The sequence below is a fragment of the Thunnus maccoyii genome, chromosome 10, assembly GCF_910596095.1.
Source record: "Thunnus maccoyii chromosome 10, fThuMac1.1, whole genome shotgun sequence".
NCBI lineage: Eukaryota > Metazoa > Chordata > Actinopteri > Scombriformes > Scombridae > Thunnus > Thunnus maccoyii.
The window spans coordinates 18,474,051-18,495,618 of record NC_056542.1 but is presented as its reverse complement, the minus strand read 5'-3'; the positions used below and the strand labels follow the sequence as shown (position 1 = coordinate 18,495,618).

General features: G+C 39.9%; 1 protein-coding gene across 2 annotated transcripts; it reads left to right on the top strand.

Moving 5' to 3' along the window:
* The first annotated feature begins 46 nt into the window (after window positions 1–46).
* ankrd28b (ankyrin repeat domain 28b) lies at window positions 47–20,023 on the top strand. Of its 2 annotated transcripts, none has more exons than XM_042422741.1 (28): window positions 47–238; window positions 7,833–7,916; window positions 8,476–8,554; window positions 9,338–9,408; window positions 9,528–9,728; window positions 11,183–11,270; window positions 11,673–11,815; window positions 12,000–12,212; window positions 12,621–12,699; window positions 12,834–12,948; window positions 13,698–13,780; window positions 14,391–14,454; window positions 14,564–14,632; window positions 14,730–14,870; window positions 15,048–15,159; window positions 15,280–15,306; window positions 15,414–15,488; window positions 15,580–15,781; window positions 15,870–15,957; window positions 16,045–16,162; window positions 16,618–16,837; window positions 17,139–17,226; window positions 17,319–17,402; window positions 17,549–17,694; window positions 17,818–17,900; window positions 18,062–18,144; window positions 18,303–18,394; window positions 18,970–20,023. In XM_042422741.1, exons 6-28 carry the CDS (start codon window positions 11,183–11,185, stop codon window positions 19,251–19,253), a joined length of 2,697 nt encoding a protein of 898 aa, XP_042278675.1. In that variant the 5' UTR covers window positions 47–238; window positions 7,833–7,916; window positions 8,476–8,554; window positions 9,338–9,408; window positions 9,528–9,728; the 3' UTR covers window positions 19,254–20,023. The 2 variants fall into 2 exon arrangements, with proteins under 2 accessions (XP_042278675.1, XP_042278676.1); XM_042422742.1 differs by lacking the exon at window positions 47–238 and adding an exon at window positions 2,998–3,289.
* The last annotated feature ends 1,545 nt before the right edge of the window (window positions 20,024–21,568 follow it).

Genomic DNA, 21,568 nt, shown 5'->3' with positions numbered 1-21,568 from the left:
CCTCTTCTTAATTCAATTTGTGGGAACCCTCCTCCACCACAGCCTCCCCAGTGAGAAAGTATTCCTGCTGGGGTTACTGCGGCCTTCAGGAGGCTTAGGGACAGATCCAGGAGGATTACCCCCAGCAAGCGACCAACCTACACCCAAAATCATCAGCATAGCTGCTACAACCTTTTCCCTCTCCCCTCTCTTTGTGTCCAACGCCTTGAAATGTGAGACTACCCTGGAAAGTTGCCTGGTGAGCATAAACCCACATTCTTTCACAGGACCCCTGCTACCTCCCTCACTCACAAAAAATGTACTACTTTCCTGTACTGCTTTTTTTATTTTGGAATAAGACAGATGCCACTCGGTGGCAAGTAATCATCTCTTTGCCTTGACAACTTGAGACAGATAGCAGCCAGGCTGATGAATGAGTTACAGTAGTCATTTAGGGCTAACTTGTTTACATAGGTAAGTGGCATAAAGGTTTATAATAAACATCAAATATTCATCAGAAAGAGAATCTGCACCAATGTCAGTGCTCTTAGTTTATTAATACTGTCACATTCACATTCACATTCTACACTTATTATTCTACACTAACATTGTTTTTGTTTCATATCTACACTAAAGTGTTACAATGGAATAGCTGTAAAACAAAAAACAAATAACTAACTACAGTAGTTTATACACATTTCTTCCACTAGTAATGTATAACAGCAGCTCTTCCAGTCCTGAATTGCTGCTCTGTGGACTTTGGGATCTAAATGTACTGGGTCTGTGTCCATGACACAACCATTGAGTCATTGAGTGCACCATCAACAGAAGGGTTTGTGTCCAATCCTTTTGGCTATCTTCCATGAAATCATCCCCGCCAGACCTGTCTGTGGTATTTTCACTGTACAGAGGAAATTACTGTCCCACGTCATCAGCTGTTGTGGCCATAACATCCCATGAGAAATTCAAACATTGAAGGACACCCTTATTTGGATCCTTATTAATGCAACAGATTCTTGTTAAGAGGGAACAAGTTTATTATATTACACCGAAGTGAAATCACTAACAAGTTGGTGTAAGTTAATGCAATTGTTTTTTTTATTTTATCACAGGGATTACAGAAGTTGCATTATTCACTGAAGTCAAAAATCCTCTCAAATTCTTCTTGTCTCGACATAAAAATAAGCTCTGATACTGACACTTGGGCTTTAAGTTAATAAGCATTTACATATTGTATTTAAGCGTCCATTCAAATTAAATTACATCAGCTACTTTCAAAGTCTGCTTGTAGTTGAAGGGTAAGTCACTAGAGGGCCATATTCCACCACATTTTGTTGTTAGGTTGCAGGACCAAAACACAGTTAGCTTTTAAAACCCAATAACAATTACAGAGATAATCATTCAGCTCCAGGACACGTATATACTATATACTTTCATGTTATCTTGCAATGAATATGCCCAAAGGATATGTCTAAGAGCATATAAGTCAGCAGACAGAAGAGTATTTAAAAGGTGCAGAGTTTATAGGCTGTGCATGTGCATCACTTTTCACAGAATTGCTTGTGCAGCACAATCACTGTGGGTGCAGAAGTCCATTATTTACCTCATCAGCTCCCCTTTTCTAGACATGATGAGGGTGGGGTGGGGGTCGGGGGGTTGTTCTGTGGCAAATATTGTATTTATTCAAGGTATTACTTTTTCAGCTTGTAATTTCTGTTTGCACAAAACTGATTTACAGTACAGCTTCTATGAGGCCTATTAATTATGTAGCATGTTTATTGTTTGTGTCAGCAGAGCAGATGACCGTCTGTCTGGAGAAACTATTCCTGAGAGAATATTGTTCCTGATTAACATTTAACCCTCTACAAGGCTGCATTAGTTGCTCAGCGGCAGATGGTAGCATCGATAACACTTTTCACAACTTCAAGATGGTGTAAATGAATAGATAGATACATTTAGTTACTCAGAGGAAACCAGTTGAGAGCATCACTCATTTACAGTGGTGTTCTGCAAGTACACAACCAAACAAGTCATATAACAAAAAGTGTAAAAAAAAGTGTAAAACCAACAATCATAAATACAACACAAACACAAGACAAATTACTTACAAAAGAACAAAAAGAAAATGACAGTAATATAAGTACATTACACAGGGATAAAACAGACACATTAAAAAAAACAGGAGCATTTATTGTATAACACTTATTCCACCTATGAGGAACATAACAGGTGAATGCAGTTTTTCCTGGTTTTGTATTCAGATCAGGGATATCCAAGGTAATACATTCTTGTGAACGGGTATGGTATCCCATATTTCTGGGTCTTATAAGTGATGATAAATAAAATGGTAGTTTATTTAGGATGGCTTTATAAATAAAAACAAGACAGTGTTGTTCCCTTCGAGTGGTAAGTGATGGCCACCCTACCTTCTCATAGGGGATACAATGATGGGATCTAAAACTGTCACCTTAAATAAATTTTAAGTAATACACAGCATCAAGGGGTTTGCAGGTATGAGCAGCTTCATGCATGTAAACTACATCTGCATAGTCAAGCACTGATGAAAATGATGCCTGTACAATCTGCAACCTACTGCTAAAAGAGAGGCACTGCTTGTTTCTGTGAAAGAAACCTAATTTTAACTTAAGCTTTTTATTCAGTTCCTCAACATGAGTTTTAAATGATCATTTTTAATCTGACCAGGTACCCATGTACTTATAAAATGGAACTTTTTTAATGTACTAATAGTAATACTTAAGTGGATTTTTTTAATTTGAGATCTGGTGAAGAGCATGCAATTAGTCTTATCTGGATTTAGTAAAAGCTTAAGTTTAAAAATAAAACAACAGAAAAGCCGACCAAACGGACATATTTATTCAAACTACAAAATATAACTAATTCCATGCTGGATAAATAATTTAAGATTATTCAAAAAAAAATGTCGACATATATTATGAGGAGCGTAGTGAGCAATGCAATATTCAACACAGTGCGTCTCACAGAGCGCTGTTAGCAACAACCAACCAATAGCTTCCTTACTGACACGTAGAGCGCGTTTGGCCAATTGAATCGCTTCTTTTTGCGAGGTGGCGTATGGTGGCGGCAATGTTATGGAGTTTCCGCTACTCTTCTACTTTCATGCCATCAGGTTAGGAAGCTAGCAAGATTGCTAAGCTAGCGAACACGCTAGGCCTCCATCAGACCAACGGGAGAGCTGTTCGGGAGGAGAAAGACAAATATCCCTTTCATGAATCTGCATGAGAACAGCTAAACTCCCAGAAATATGGTGGTTCTCAAAATTCGAGACCAGGTAAGTGATCATTGTGTCAAAAGCGGATCCAGGTCCAAGCTAATGTTGGCTGGCTAACGTGAGCTAGCATCCCCAGTTTCAACATTTGCCAGCGGAACGTCTCTCCAGCTAACGTTATTCTCCGAAACGGAAGCATTTCCCTGAAGCGTGAATCTAGATATTTAATTGTCGCATATGAAGTGCAAGTTAGATACAGTGTACTTGTCGGGTGAATCACATTTGGAGTCAGTTTTTTATAGGGCTTCACATTTACATTGAGACACATGCTCAAGCGGGTTGTTGAGTTGTAACCAGCTAATGTTACTGTTTATCTGCCAGCAATTAGCCAGAGCCTGCGAGAAATGCAGTTCAGACAGATCAGATCAGTTGGGTAAGTGACTGTTTAGCGTATTGTGACAAAATAGTACAAAACTTGGTTTGAGTTGTCGCTACCAAGTGATCGTATGATTTAGTAATAGCCACTAAATCTCTGCAATGTAATGTGAGGTGATTACCATAACAACCCATGCGATCTGTTGACTGTGACGTTACTCTGACAACTGGACGTTTGTGACATGCATGATGTTAGCTTGCTCAGCTGGGGAGGTTTTGTGATGGATAACATGTAAACACATTAGTAATGATGTAGTTTGTATGCGCCAATTCACCTAACTACATGGTTAACCTTGTGTGAATAGCACCACTGTGTTGTGACAGTGAGGATCTACCAGAAGCCCTGTTGATATTTAGTAATTTTCCACGTTTATTTTTCACAGCAGGTTTATAACAGCTGTATAGATAAGTTGTGTCCTCGATCATAATCTTTTAGTATTGCCCCAATATATATAATCCCCAATAATTCAACCGTGCCTGTCAGACACAGTCTACAAAGTTGTTTACCTAATGTTATTTATATCTATTATATGAATGGAATACATGCAGTTTAACAGCTGTGTAATGGTTATAATAAATGTATGAGGTGACTGGCAGTGTGACAGGATTAGACGTGTGTCATCTAACTGTATTAAACACTTGTCATCTACTTGTGAAAACAAAAATAGCTTTCTGTTATCATTTAAGGACTGCGTGTTTTGCACATGCCTGCTATTCTTGTAACATATTTGCATGTGTCTTTCATTGTGTGTGTGCTTGAATGATCGTGTGCCTGGGCTCCTGTGAGCCGGTGGAGTTGCCAAAGAGCCGTCTCCATGGTGATGGTATTAACTAGGCTGGCTTGTATGAGGAGAGAGGAGGTGCACAGTCGTGCAGCTAGAGAAGCATAGAAAATCTCCTACATCAGTCGTGCAGGGCTGCAGAACTGAAAACAAAATGCAGATTTGTCCTTCCTTTTCAGAAATCGTCAAAATGAGACCGTGTAAGATGCACAAGTGCCCTACTTGTTACCCTGAATCTACCCCCAGTCATTCTAACCTCCATTGTGCCCTGCAGATATTCATGGGCATTACAGAATGAGATAATGGTCTCTTGTTTTTGAAAAAAGACTCTTAAGATACTAGCTGGTAATGGTAGTCTGGTAATTCTTGCTTAGCCTGAATACTTACTGAGCATCAATCCATCCGCTGAAATGCGTCATGCGGCTCAAATTTGTACAAGGACATAGCTTATCATGTCCTGTTGCTTTCCAGCATGCTTCAAAGGGTAATAATCTTACCCATGCCACCATGTGCACCTTGAATGGTATTGAAACTGCAGTATTATTCTCTGTGGCAAATTGATTACAATATATTTTTATTTCAAGTGCTTACAGTGTTTGATAGTTTGTTTTAGACCTTGTGGCAGAAAAGTTGAGTTTAATGCATATAGGACGTACAGTAAAAATGATTTCTGTCAGCTTAAATTGAAAGTACTTGGCTCCTCAGTAAACTTTCATAAAGCTTAACAGTCTAAAGTCCCTTGTGAATGATAATGGATAATAATGTGGTTGTTAGCCATTGAAACCTATTTGGAAGCAGCACAGAGACAAGAAGGATCCAAACATAGGCTAGCTGATGCTGTTTCATACGGTAAAGTATGAGGCTCAAATTATGCCATATAATCTAGATGTCTTTTGTACATGAGGTCATATAATCTGCATGGCTCATTAGCTAATTAGCTAGCTGGGCAGCCTGGTGGGTTCAATGAGGGATGAAGTCTTAATGAACAAATGTCTCTGCTCTACATACATCATCATGACTGTAAGCAAGAAAAACTCCAGCTCCTGGAAATGATTGCATGCAGAGAGATGGGCTGTTGCAGTTAAATAGTTGGTCAGTGCTGTTGTTTCCGCTCAAACATGAGGCGCATTCAGGATTTGTCTTTTTACTCTTTGCTGCTTTTTCCTTAGAAGATCTATAAAGGTAACTGTGTTGCACAAAGTGCCAAGATAATGCAGGCTTTCATCCCAGCTCAACATTACAGCAGGTGATTTTAAAACCTGCAGGCTCTCAACAGACTCGACCCTCCTGCTTCTTCATCTTACGTTTTATTTTGGATACAGGGGTGCACATTGCTCATTCAAAGGTTATGATAGTTCATGTGTATTTAAAGCAAGATATAGGCTATCTGACCTGACACACAACATTTAAGCATCATCAAATTTCTCAGATATCATTAGTGGAAACGGCTTTATTTGAGGCTTAATTTGTTTTTTTTTTTAGGAAACTTGTCTAAAGTCAGGGAAGAGTTAAGTTTTTGTGGAAGCCAGGAATGTTCCATCTGGGTCTTTCATGGGTAACCAGTTGCAGCCTCTGGATGGGATCCCCTGCCCTCACTGTTCTCCCCATCCATGCCAGCCTCCTCCCACAGGCGGTGGAAAACGGCCTGATCAAAGACTCTCTGCTGGTGTTATGGTGGATCAGATAGAGGAGAGCTGCAGTGTTGATCTGGCTTAACATGACACACGAGGGTTCATGAGCACACGCTTACATTTTACTGTCTGTGACTGATGATCGTGGCATTCAGTGGTTTCCCAAAAAAATTTGATGAGTCATAGGGATGTAACAGAGGTTGATGACACAAATGTGACTATGAAGTTGACCGTATGTGTTATAGAATGAAACAAGCGTAACCAACCATAAGTGGTGACGATCTGCAGCTCAGTACTTAGTGGAGGAGAACGCTGTCCTGCATGAAAGATAAAATAGTAATTTCGAATTGGCTCACTTAGGGATTCAAACCTTTTGTGTGTGTTTTTTTTTTTATGGAAAAATTACACTTTACCAACAAGTGACTCATGTAGAGAGCTAGATGGACCTGATGTTGTAGGCGTTTGGTCAAGTTTTAAGTCTGCTGTGCTGGAGCATTTTTTGGTTTCCAGTTCCAACACACTATTCAGAGACATTGCACGTGTTGTCAGAGAGTCTTATCTTACAGGAAGTGTTGCCAAGATTCTGCAACAGTGTCACAATGAATAACTTCAGCTACCGGCACATGGTTAAATACTTATATTAAATCTTTAATGTGGTTTCAGTTACATGTCTTAAAAACATGGTTGTTACTCTGATCCCCCAAAACCCCCCTTTTTTCTTTTTCTTTTTCTTTTTTCATTTACAAAAGCCAAATATCATTACTGTAAATACCATTATATCCTAGAAATGAAGAAACGTGTTACGATTTATTTAGTCTTTTCCGCATATCTGGTAATCATGCACATGTAGAACGCACAGTAACATTGTTCCTTCTCTGTGTATACACCCCTAAGAAGGGTGGAGCCAACTTTCACTACTTTTTAAGAAGCCAGGGCAGGAAGCAAGATCCTTGAGTCAGTCTTTGTGAAGAATTTCAACCATTGTCTAATTTACTTCAGTTTAACTTTTAAAACCTTGCTTCACCTCTCATCCAACCTGTCACGTTGGATGTTTTTTAACGGGGAATCAGCTCTGGACATTGTTCTTTTTTCTTTTTGTCTGCCTCTGTTGAAGATATAGACAGTCACAGCAGAGAGCTGGTCTTGCTGAAGCATAAATTCTATCAGGATAAAAAAGAAAAGATGGACAGTATTGTTAAAACATCAGCAACATTGGCATCTCTCCTCTGGAGCACGTAACCGGACTCGTATTCATCCAAGGATTGTGATATTTCTCTCAGTGCCATGGGATGGATACACTTTTCTGGCCTGTCAACTGACTGTAAACAAAATTGGCTGCTCAGCAATATCAATCCAGACCGTCAGCCTCCAACATCGTCTGATATGTGTCACCGTTTTTTTTACAATGTACATTTGAATATGTATAGCAGCCTGCTCCCTGTTACTCTCCAGGGAGCAGAATATTTGGGGATTTTTTAGTAGCCAAAACATGATTGGGTTGACAGTGTGATCGTTGAGCAAATGAGTCTTGTGTGTATTGTGGTTCTTGAGGACGAGGATCCCGAAGTCACTCAAACCTCCAAGGTCTGAATGAGTATTGTATTCTCAAACTCGGCCTTTCAAGTTTTACAATCAAAAGTTTTCACTCGTGGGTCGCTGTTCTCTGAAATCAAATACTCTCTCTGTAATTATTATGCACTTCTGCACAAGTGTTTGCATGTCAGTCGATGTTGACACGCTCTCTTCTCTCTTTTACAGCCTGCTTTGCTGAAAGCTATTTTCAATGTGGATCCTGATGAAGTACGCGCACTCATATTCAAAAAAGAGGATGTGAATGCACAGGTAATTCCCAAAAGACTGTAACCAATCTCCACATCTGTTTCCTCATATTATTCTATTTTAAAATTACAACAACAACAACACAGAATTTAAAAACCTCAGATGTATAATTGTCCTTCAAAAGCGTCATACAACTCTCTCAACAGTTGCTGAGTACAAAACAGCACATGGTTTGGTTTTTACAGTTCCCACTGCGTGCTCTGGCACTGCTTGTTTTATTGCATTCCTCACCATTACTGCTTTGGTGGGGGTGTTTGCTTCAAAATAAGGCTGGTTTGTACTTGCTTGTGTTTCCCCGGAAAGCTTTTCAAGTAACTGAATTTGTGTTTAACCCACTTTTTGCCATGGATTATGACTGTGGGGCTGTTAATGTTCACTGGTTATTTTTCCCTTCTACTAATATACTGTCACAAATAGTAAAGATAAAAGTGTTTAATGTCACTACAGGTCAGGATTATATTAGCCTCTATAAAGCAGAGAAGGAATACAAGGTTAAAACGGAAGTACAAAGTCTTTTGTTTGCTTTTAATCACAGTTGTGTCCTTCTGTTTGCTCATTACAGGACAATGAGAAGCGAACTCCATTGCATGCTGCTGCCTATCTCGGAGATGCAGAAATTATAGAGCTGCTGATTCTTTCAGGTATGTTTTTTTCCTCCAGAAGAGAATTTATGTAAAGAAGCTGTTGAAGGTAAACACAACCAAATTAATGTAGTGTAGAGCTCTTACAACTTAGTATTCATCCCTAAACATTAAATGTTCAGACATCTAACAGTCTATCCAGCTCAACTTGAAAGCCGAATGGTTTAGGAAACAAATGTTGCTGTAATGTAACAGTATAGAAATGATGATGAGTGTTTCAAGCATCAGGAGAGAATCTTCAAAATGTTATGTTAGTTGTTAATTTCACAGGAAAGAGCGGAAATTATGTAACTGTGTAACTAGTGTCACCATTATGGTTTGTTTAAGTAAGTGAGATGTTTATTCTATGACTGATGTGGCAAGTTCTGCAAGTCTTCATGTCTTTTGAATCTACTTAACTTATAATCACTTTAGGCAACACCTTTCTTCTGATATCTCGACATACTGGTTTCTCATTTCTGCTTTTTGAAAACAGAGAATCATTACCAGTGTTAACCCGTTCTCGACAACAATGACATTTCTCAAATGTGAAACTCAGTGGAATGTTTTTATGTTTCTGTCGCCAGATGGAGCATCTGCATTCAATATTGGCATAAACCTCTACACGCCTCCTTTCCAGTCTGTTTCTGATTTATGCTTTAACAGATATAGATATAGAATTGGAGAACAGTTTCCCCATAGCTGTCCAAAAGGCTGAATTTATTGTGTTACAAATGTTGTACCAGACGTCAAGAAAACGTATGACCTTAAATAGTCTGACAGCCATTGTCCTCTAATTTGTAGGTGCCAGAGTAAATGCCAAAGATAACAAGTGGCTCACTCCTCTGCACCGGGCTGTGGCCTCCTGCAGTGAGGTATGTGAACGTCTCTACGATTCTCTATCACACACACACTGATGTGCACTGTTTTTTTTTTTTAAAAAAAAGGAAACAGTGTAAAATTAAAAACCAACATGTGTCATGTCTTCTTACAGGAGGCTGTTCAAGTATTGCTGAAACACTCTGCAGACGTAAATGCCCGAGATAAGAACTGGCAGACGCCGCTTCACATTGCCGCAGCCAATAAGGCTGTCCGCTGCGCTGAAGCGCTCGTCCCACTGCTCAGTAATGTGAATGTGTCAGACAGAGCTGGCCGGACCGCGCTGCACCATGCAGCCTTCAGCGGTCACCTGGAGGTAATATCAGGTTTATAGTATTGTTTGATTCGGCTGTGAGCTGTAGTCGAAGAAGCACTTTAATCCCTTTTGTATTGATATTGTTGTAGCTCAATGGATAGAAAAGGCAGCGCATTTAAATATTAATTGCTTAAGAAACAAAACGTGTTCTAACTTTTAAGGGTGAGTGGCTGTAAAGTCTGTGGTGTCTTGTGTTTTAAAACTTTAACCACTTCAGTATCACTCATATCATATTGACGGGGGAGTTTTATTCTCCTCTCCAGAGAGCATGTGCCACATGCACAAAGTTTTTATTGGCAAGCCATCAGACTAGCCAGGCTTAATGTTGGTTGTGTTTACAAGGCTATAAGTATAAGCTCCTGATCTTCTCCACTTGCTGACAGGAAGTGTCTCTGCTTGCCTCATAAATGTGTAAACACAATGGGCATTGTATGTAACATTTCAATAAGGAACTGAACAATGGTTATGTTTTTTGCCGGTTAAAGAAGTGTGAGGTGAAACTGTCAACATCTCCATATGTGGCAGCCACAATAACCACAGCATCAAGTATTACCACATAGTGCTGTTCCTTCCTCATAGTATTGGTTGTCTCTCTTTGTTTATTTTTGGCAAAGGTTTTTTTTTTAGTGCTGTTGTATTACTGTAAAGTAAATTTTTGGTGGGTGAAAATAATCAGCTATTTTGATCTGAGAGTCAGTTGCACAAATCCAACCCTAAGCTGAAAAAGCTGCACCTCAACAAACAATAAAGCTGCCTTCCAATGAACTAGTCAGGGCTTGTTTATAAAAAATAACACTTTTTCCAGATAACACTGGAGGCTGTCAGTCATAAATTGTGGCCACACACTCAAGGACACTAGGTTTCAGTGCTTGTCCAATCACATGCTTGCATGCAAATTACCCTTTATGTCCGGTGCGTATATCATAAACTCACATGTGTTAGATATGTTATGGGTGGAACTGCCTTGTCTAATCAAGCATGAATGCAAACCAAGAGCAACGAAACTGTTCATGCAAACTTGTGGTAAAGCAGGAATTTTCTAGTAAGATGCGCAATAAATACTGAGGTGGGGGCACATTTTTGTAGCCTTGATAACATGACATATACAGTAACGGCACACTGTGGAACTGGACAGTTTAATGCTTAGTGTCTTTGTGTCTTGTTTACCTGTGTTGAACTGTATGCAAAATAAATGCCAAACTGTTTTTCAAACCACATTTGGTCCGTAATTTAAAAGAGAATTTACTTTGGGCTTCATGAAAGCTCAGCTAATTCATGAGATTAGATCAAATCGAAATAATCTGTATCCTTGTTTGTGGTGTAGAGCAGAGGATCAGTACATTAACCCAAGTATCAAGGCATGACAAAACCGTCATGCCTTGATACTTGGGTTTACAACTGCCCTCCACATCATCTCTGATTGCTTTTTTTCCCCCGTCTGTTGCTGCTATTAGATGGTGAGGCTCTTACTCTCTAGAGGAGCCAACATCAATGCCTTTGACAAGAAGGACCGCCGTGCAATCCACTGGGCAGCCTACATGGGTAATAAATCAACCACAGCAATTTTATGTAATATTATTCATTTTTCCTTGTCACTTTGAGAGCTCCTGTCATCTTGTGGTCAGTGAAAGTTTCCAGGACTGGGTTGAAAAAGCAATACTGCCCATTTAAATTATTTTTAAGGTATCAGTGGTTATTTTGGAGGGAGATACATATTTCATTCAGTGAATTATTCCAGAAAGTATCATCAGCATTTAGAAAACATTAAAAACATGAGCCAACATTGAAGATATCACTGTGATCATGTAGCATGTACCGATAAGCTTTAAAATCCAGTCTGTTGAAGGAATACTGCCCAGTGCATTCATATATGACGAAATGAAATACTAGATGATATCTTGATGGCATGTTCATGTAATTAAATCGTTCTCTTTTTGTCTTCAGGGCACATAGAAGTGGTGAAGCTGCTGGCCTCTCATGGGGCCGAGGTGGCCTGCAAAGATAAGAAATCGTATACACCGCTACATGCAGCAGCCTCCAGTGGAATGATCAGTGTTGTCAAATACCTCCTGGACTTGGGGGTGGATGTGAGTTCCACCCACAGTTGTACTGTCATTACACTGCAGACACTGCTAGATCCTTTCCTCTGACCATGAAATGCAACAACATCCCGACTGTGTATCCTGATTTAGGATTTGAAGAGTTTAGAAACATTTCTTTTAGTAGCGCATGAAAAGTACATAACTACACGCTGTTCATCTTGCTGTCCAGATCAATGAGCCCAACGCGTACGGCAACACACCCCTCCATGTGGCCTGCTACAATGGACAGGACGTGGTGGTGAACGAGCTCATAGAGTGCGGGGCTAACGTGAACCAGGTGAACGAGAAGGGCTTCGCACCTCTCCATTTTACCGCCGCCTCTCGCCACGGGGCGCTCTGTCTGGAGCTGCTAGTCTGCAACGGGGCAGATGTCAACATCAAGGTGAGTAAAAACCAGAATGTCGCCTCTCAACGCTGATTACTTAGAAAAAGATTGCGCCCCTTGATATGGGAAAGCTGTTACTCAATAATTGGCACTCCTTTTCCAGACACAGCTACATTATTGAAAAATAATCACACTAGTGTTGATGGTACTACAAGAGTCACAAAGACTACGTGTAGAGAGAAATTCTTTTAGTCATCTGTTTAAACAGTCAAACTTGTTGCTAGCATGTGATTCATACTTAGTGTGCTTTTTTTCTTACAGTAAAAAAGATGTCAGAATGTCAAACGGTGTTTTATAGCATTTGGTTGTTTCATTCAAATCCTTAGCCTGTTTATTAAAGTTTTATAGCTGAAGCCATAGTAATAACCTCCAAAACGATACCAGTGTGTCTCTGTTTCTCTCCAGAGTAAAGATGGTAAGACGCCCCTCCACATGACAGCGATCCACGGGAGGTTTTCAAGGTCTCAAGCAATCATTGAGAACGGTGAGCTCCTCTAAATACGTGGCCTCATTGATGTCTCACACCAGACAGTAAAGCTAAAACCGCTTCTCAGTGTTAATCAGACTAAGTGCTTGCTTTGTTTTGTTTTGTGTTTTTTTTTTTTTTTTTTCCTGAAGGTGCTGAGATTGACTGTGAAGATAAGAACGGAAATACACCACTGCACATTGCAGCTCGATACGGACACGAGCTCCTCATCAACACCCTCATTACTAACAGAGCTGACACAGCTAAGTGAGTGAGCTTGATTGTCGTTTCAACACATTCAACAAATTATGGTTGAGCTGCATGTTTAAATCTATCAAGAGCAGACAAGTATTGACTGTCATGTAACTGATACAGAAGATTCTGTGGTTAAGTCAAGTCAGTTTTATTTATGTAGCCCCAAATCACAAGTTTGCCTCAAAGGGCTTTACAATTAGTACAGTGTGCAGCGCCCTCTTTCTTTTGATGATTGAGATAAGGAAAAACACTCCCAAAGAAACCTTTGACATGAAAATAGGGCTGCAACTAAGGACTATTTTCATCATTGATCTGACCATTATTTTTTCAATTTATCATTTTGTCTATAACATTTCAGAAAATAATGATAAATGCCTTTTTTTTTGTTTGTTTGTTTGTTTGTTTGTTTTTTTCAAAGAGCGCATAGTGTGACATCTTAAATGTCCTGTTTTGTCAAATCAATAGTCCAAAATCCAGGGTTTTCAGTTTATCATCATGTATGATCCAGAAAACCATCAAATCATCATATTTGACAAACTGCAATCAGTAAATATTTGTCTTTCTTGCTTATAAATTGACTAAAACGCTTATTCGATTATCGGAATAGTTGCTGATTAATTTTCTGCCTACCGACTAATTGATGCAACTCTATGTAAAAAAGGCGGGCCTAGCCTCTGATTAGCACCAGTATGAGTTTCAATATACAGAGGTGTCAGTAGTTGGGTGATACTGGCCAAATTAACCTGATGTGTCTTTTTCAGACGAGGGGTCCACGGTATGTTCCCACTGCATTTGGCTGCTCTCAGTGGATTCTCAGACTGTTGCAGAAAGCTCCTGTCTTCGGGTGAGCAGCTCAGTTCTTTACAATGTTTGTCACTTAACTGCACAAGCTCATTTACAGTATGTAAATATTCTCTGTCTCTCTGAGCGTCTTCAGGTTAGGCTAACCCATTGTTGCTAACTTTGGAGCTAACCCTCTTCACTTTTCCCGCAGTTGGGGAAACGACAGACGTTACTTTTCTTGGTCTTGAGAAGCTGCAGCATTTATTAACTGACACACTGTAGCCTGTACAGTACATTTACTGCCAGACTGACAACTTACTGCTAACCTTTTCCTCTGCTCCACTCGCATTCACTGTCACTTTTCTGCCGCTCGCACCCACTCAACCACACACTCGGTATGCGCACACATTATGCACTGCCCTGTTCCTTAAAGAGTTTCCCAGGCAACAACACAGAGGTTGACTCACATTACAGAACAGCGCTGCACTGAGAGGTCCCCAAACACTATTGATTTCCAAATGAATGGATTCTTGGTGTTATTTTTGGCATTAAAAAAAGATTTTTTTTGGCCTGGCGGGGATTCTTGTTAGCCTGGCAGCCTGCCAGGCCTATACAATTAAAAGGGAAACACTGGTGATGGATCATGCTCATAATCCTTTATTGTGATGCAGGCTTTGATATAGATACTCCTGATGACTTTGGAAGGACCTGTTTACATGCTGCAGCTGCTGGAGGGTGAGTTGAGGACAGCTGAATATTATATTTAATTACAAGAGAGTTCATGACTGATAACAGTAAGAATATCATCATATTGATCACTTTATCATCTTTTAAATCTTCTCAGAAACCTGGAATGTCTCAATCTCCTTCTCAACACGGGGGCAGACTTTAATAGAAAGGACAGCTTTGGCAGGTTTGTAGCATTTAATGGCCCATGTGGATCAAGACTGTGCTCTAAGAGTCTGTCAGTCCAGTTTGAACAGTGAACTGAACTATGTGTGCTTTTCCAGGACCCCTCTGCACTACGCCGCTGCCAACTGTAACTACCAGTGCCTGTTTGCTCTGGTGGGCTCTGGAGCCAGTGTCAATGACCTAGACGAACGGGGATGCACTCCTCTCCACTACGCTGCTGCCTCTGACACAGACGGAAAGTCAGTAATACTTTAAACATTCAGTTTCAGAAAAGAGGTGGTTGCTTTGTGGAAAGCGGGTGATGCTTGAGGGTTTTCATGATATAAAAGCTCACTTATTGATTATGCTGAGTAACAACTGAAGACTTGAAAGAAGATGTTGTTTGGTTGACTACAGCCTCTTTGTTGTGTCTACAGGTGCCTGGAATATTTACTGCGAAATGATGCAAATCCAGGGATCCGGGACAATCAGGGCTACAATGCTGTGCACTACGCCTCCGCATATGGACATCGCCTCTGCCTGGAGCTGGTGAGAACTTCACTTGCCAGAGTGCATGCCATATGGCTTCCATCATCTTTGTGTTTCTGTATTGCTTTATTGTAATGAGGTTAAATCCATAGCTGATTTTCCCCAATTTTTTTTTTTTAGATTGCAAGTGAAACCCCTCTAGATGTGGTGAGTGGAATTTGTAGTTGCATAGAGTAAGCCACAGTGTCTTGTATATATGTCGTACTGAGCTTATATCTGAAGTAGGTTCTAACTTGTTTACCTGGTTTGTTCAGCTAATGGAAACCTCAGGGACAGACATCCTGAATGACTCTGATGTCAGAGCCCCCGTCAGCCCCCTGCACCTTGCTGTAAGTAACACTTGCTGGCATGAGAGGAATACATGTTATTATTCTTAGCTTTATCTTATGGTCATTTATTCACGGTGAATTCATTTTTCAGGCATACCATGGTCACCACCAAGCTATGGAGGTTCTGGTGCAGTCTCTGCTGGATCTAGATGTGAGAAACAGCCAAGGGCGCACACCTCTGGACCTGGCTGCATTTAAGGGCCATGTGGAGTGTGTGGACGTCCTAATCAACCAGGGAGCCTCCATCCTGGTCAAAGACTTCACCTTGAAGCGAACCCCCATCCACGCTGCAGGTATGGACCTGGACTTGCTTTTGTGCATTTGGATTTGTAAACTCACTGAATGATGCTGAAATTAATGATGTTCATTAATTCCTTGTAGCTACTAACGGTCATTCAGAATGTTTGCGTTTGCTGATTGGAAATGCTGATCTTCAAAGCGCAGTAGACATTCAAGATGGGAATGGACAGTAAGTATATGTTGTGATTTTTTTTTTTTATTATTTTGTTTTGTAATCATAAGATGTTGTGAATTGATCATGTCTGTTCCCTCTCAGAACCCCTCTGATGCTGTCGGTCCTGAGTGGACACACAGATTGTGTGTATTCTCTGCTTAATAAGGGAGCCAATGTAGAAGCCAAAGACAAGTGGGGCAGGACGGCCCTGCATAGAGGAGTGAGTGTACCACTGTTGCATACACTGACATATACTATATATATGTAATTTGGTATTACATTTTCTATATTGGTACCCTACCTTATGCGCAGATTTCACTACCAGTACCAAACTTGTTCAAACCCTACCTTGCATAGTTTTGTGTAATGTAATAGTGTAAATGTTTGGATTTGGGGTTTTTTTATTAGTATTTTTTCACTACCCCCTTTACATGTACTTCTACAATTGTACTTAGATTAGAGGAGTTTCTATGAATGTTATAAATATAGTTTTTGTATTTTTATTTTTGCAGCCCTACTCATAACCATAAACACAAACCTTCCCTCTCTTCCTGTGGAGTGAATAAAAATCCATTACATTGGTCAGCTGTCATCAAAGCATTTAAAATCCATCATTTGTCAGGGTGTGATCGGTCATCAGTCATAACGCTCATATCTGTTCTCGTCTGGTCTCAGGCTGTGACTGGTCACGAGGAATGTGTGGAGGCCTTGCTTCAGCACAGCGCCAACTTCCTGGTGCGGGACTGTAAAGGGCGCACGCCGGTCCACCTGGCAGCAGCATGTGGACACATTGGGGTACTGGGAGGCCTGCTGCATGCTGCCCAATCAGTGGAAACACTCCCTGTCTTAACAGACAACCAAGGCTACACCCCACTGCACTGGGCCTGCTACAATGGTACAGAGATGAGAGTTTGGAAACCTCTTAAAGAAACGATCGTTATAGTTATGGAAATGTACATCTGATGTTTAGTAATGAATGCTTTTATAGTAAATACAGGCATGCTGCCAAGAAAGTAAAAGGAGCACTTGTGCAAGTATAGATTTTTTTTTAAAAAGGCATGCACAACTTTATATTTCATATTTCATGCTTGTACATTTCTTTATTCACCCATTGTTTAAATTTTGCCACATGCTGATATGGAAAAATGCTTGTTAAGCCCTGATTGTGAGCACTGGCTGATGCTTCTCTCCTGCAGGTCACGATACATGTGTGGAGGTTTTGCTGGAACAAGAGGTTTTTCACAAGGCCGAAGGCAATTCATTCAGCCCTCTCCACTGTGCTGTGTAAGACATTGTGTTGTTTTCTTTTTAGATCACTGCATGTGAGGACAGAACCTGTAACATATTAATTAATTGTGCTCTTTTCCGTTCTCAAGGATTCATGACAACGAAGGTGCTGCCGAGATGCTGATAGACACTCTAGGCCCTGCCATTGTCAATACCAAAGACAGTAAAAACAGGTATATACAGTCATATTAAAGCAAGTGCAACATTAATGTCAGCCTTGAGTTTTGTAACACACCTGATACTGAGCAAATGAGGTTCGTATCATGAGTGAATTACTGAATGATTAAAAACAAGCCTTGTTCTCACGTCATTTGTGCAGGACCCCCCTGCATGCAGCAGCCTTCACTGACCATGTGGAGTGTCTCCAGCTGCTGCTCAGCCACAATGCTCAGGTCAACAGTGTCGACACCGCGGGGAAGACCTCACTCATGATGGCTGCTGAGAATGGCCAGACCAACGCTGTCGGTATGAATACCTCTCTACTTAAATCAAGATAGAAAATATCACTGAAGGATGCAATAATCAGTGTGGGATTGAATTAACGTCTTTCTTTTTTTCTGCATTCTACCTTATCATTCTCATTATTAGAGCTGCTGGTGAGCAGTGCAAAAGCAGATCTCACTCTGCAGGATGCAGTGAAGAACACTGCACTTCATCTCGCCTGCAGTAAGGTGTGTATGACCATTAGGTGGCACTGTTTCATTACAGCAGCTAATATGCAGTATATTCTGCAAGTATAGGTTGAAATATTATGAACAGTGTGTATTTATCGTATGTTTTAAGGCTATTTGCTTGTTATTGATACATATCATACCGGACTTGTATTCTACAGGGACATGAAACCAGTGCCTTGTTGATATTGGAGAAGATTGCAGACAGAAATCTCATTAATGCCACTAACGCCGCCTTACAGACGTATGTATCTCTTGTATTACATTGTTTCTTGTCTCTTGCTGCGTTGGTGTGATTGAATAGAGTGTATTGTGTTTACTGTGGGGATTTGAATTATTAATGCAGAGATACAAATATTGATTTGCCTGTCAGCACATCCATGTTTGATTCTTTCTTTTAAGGCCTCTACATGTGGCTGCAAGAAATGGTCTGACTGTGGTGGTGCAAGAGCTGCTTGCAAAAGGAGCCAGTGTACTTGCAGTCGATGAAAACGGTAAATTCATGATAATTTTTTTTTTTTTACTGTATACTATAACTTTTTCATGTGTTTTGGGCTTTTGCCAAATCTTGGGAAGTGCAAAATATTAATTTAATGGATACTATAGGATCTAAAATTAATGGGTACTAAAGTTTATTTGGGAAACATGACAGCCACACTATGAGAAAAAACAACAGATTAGAATTTGATTAGGTAATAGTCGTCATTTAAAATATGCCTTGGTTAGGTCTAATACTGATCTTTGAGAAACTCTCAGGCTCATTGGATTAAAGAGAATCTATAGTGAGTATGTTTAAGATACAGCGAAAAACTAAATTTGAAGTGTGTGCCCCAAGAGTCTCATTCTTACTCTGTTACTTAGTAGATAACTGTCACTAGCTGTTACTACTTTAACTCTTTCACAAACATCAGTAACAAAGTGACTGCAAATTCAGTCACTCAGCTCTCAATGTACAGGCACATTGCAGGATTGTTAATTAATAGTAAATCACTTAAAGAACTGATGCTAGAAACATGAAGCGTGTATCACTTTTTTCAGAATAAACAGTGGTGTATTGTCATTGCTTCAGGTTACACACCGGCCTTGGCTTGTGCCCCCAACAAAGATGTGGCAGACTGCCTAGCCCTGATCCTGGCCACCATGATGCCTGTGTCCCCCTGCACCCCGGCACCCACCCTCCCTTTCAGTGCCATTAACCACTACACCACCAGCCCCTCCAAGAGCGTCACCTTCGATAGCCTGCCCGCGCTGCGCGGCGAGCACAGCTCCTACTGCAGCTTCAACAACATCAGCCATCACGACGGCTTTTACAAAGACGAGGAGCTCAACGACTCGGATTCAGAGACGTACTGAAGGACAGGAGGAAGCGAGAAATGCGTTAAAACACACACCCTGTGTCTTAAAAATCACCCACTGTCAGCTTGGGAGGGCAGAAGAAGAGACGAGCCTTAAGAGTCCCCCACCCCACACCCCTACCACCCCCAACCCCACCACCGGAGAGTAAGAGAGGGAGGAGGTGCAGCAGGCTGGCCCATACCCATCCCGATCCCAGGTGTCCTTGCAGCTGATACTGGACCTCAGTAACCGTTGTTTTACCAACACTGACTTCTTGAGTGCTAAAAACTGTACTTGTTGGGTGGACAGCAACCTTTGTACGGCAATAACATGCTGAAGAGGAATGGTAGCACTTCACAGAAAGCTAAACCGACAGGGACCAAAAGACGTGGATGCATTTTAACCCAGTTTTAACTGTGTGAATGAGATTGAGAATTTTCAGTTTTTGGGGGAGCAGCCAGTTTCCAATTTTTGACATTTTTGTGAGAACTTAGAGAAGGTTGATATCCGCACACTACATCCATCAGAATGCACTTGTCCTTCAAGTCTGTACGTCATACAGGTGGAGAATCATTTATTTTTTTGAGATCAAAATTTTAAAATATCCATGTTCATGTCAACTTATCCTCTAGAAAAAAAAAATCAGATTTACTTACCTGGATAATTTAAAAATATTTGATATGTGTACTGGGTTATTTTTAAGTTGATCACCCTTACCTTTGTGTATTGACCTGTCCATTGCGGTTTAGTCTTTCAAGAATAAATTATTTGTGTACTTTCGGTTCCTATTTATGTGTTCATTTTGTGCCTTCATTAGTTACTGAGAAGATATGGGTTTGTAGAGGCAGCTGTGAAAGTACAGTGATGCGTACTAGGTAAGTAATGAAACATTTGTAAGAAGCACTGATCCAATACTGAGGTATCCGAGGCTCAGCTTTGTGAGGAGAAACACTGTAAACCAATGATAGGACAGCGTTTGATTTTCTTTGTTTGAATGATATATTTTTTTTGCTTTTATTAGTCAGTGTTTGTTGACAGGTTTTGCTTGCTTTAACTTAAAAAAAGAAACCACTCAATATCACCATAGAGTCAAAATTACCCAGTTTTCTCTGTTGAAAAAATCCTTTTAACTGGAAATATGTACAATACATTTGCTAGATTCAGTAGAATGGAAAAGGTTTTTCCTTCTTTTCCTTGCTTTTTCTTGAAGAGGAATGAAACTACCATGTATATAGAAATTATGACTGTGAATTCAAATCTCCAATGAATTCTTTCAGTACTGAGATTGCTGTATATTTTATGAGTAATAAAGAAATGAGTTATTTAATAATGAACACGAGTCCTTTTATGGAGTATTGCCTTTCAATCTGTTAAATATATCACACACTTGAAGCCTTTTTTGCAGAAAACTGTAGGAAAAGCACAGATGTAAATAATAAAATAGGTAATTTTTATAACTTTTTAATAGTACCTTCTAATATTTAGCAATTTTATATTTTCCTTTTGATCCTTGATTTATTAATTTATAAGTGTGCTTTTAATGTTTTTTAAGTTCTAGGTGCAGCCTTGGCCAGGGCAGTTCTGTAAAGATAATTATTTTAACCTCAGCAAGGCATTTTCCCAAAAATTAAAGTAATCATCATTGTTAAGTCAGTATAGTACAGTCTGTAGAGTGATATGGGGCCAACAATATGACACTTTTTTTCATACTTATGAATTTCTCTGAGTTACTGTCAATCTTTGAGTTGTGATGCACTGATGTGCTCTCTTCCAAAACTGATGATTTAAACAAAAGCCCAGTAACTCTCTAAAACCTATTTGTAAAATTTGTTTTTATTTATTTACTTGGTTATGTATATATTTAATAAAACTTATATTTCAATATTTGAAAACCCATATAAGTAATAAATAATAACTTATAAAGGATGAAATATTAAGTGTGGTAACAGACAGGATCACAGTTACCACTGATGACACTGAGATCATGTCCTCAGTACTTTTTATTTTTATTTTAGGCCTACTAAACTAATAAATAAATTAATCCACCAGAATGTTGTTCCTGGCAGTGGGGAGAATGCCTTGAAACACCAACTATGACCTCACTATTTCTAAAATCGCACAATAAAGCTCAGGATTGCACAAGATGAAACAAATATGATTAAAGGCTGTGCTCACACACACAGGTGTTTTCACTTATTTTGGCTAATAAGACTCCTGCTCAGGTTGAAGTTGTAATTAGTGGACCCCAAAAGTAGCTATTGCCTTGGTAACAACTAATGGGGATCCAAATAAACAATAAACATGAGATCACCAAAACTATATGAACCAATAAG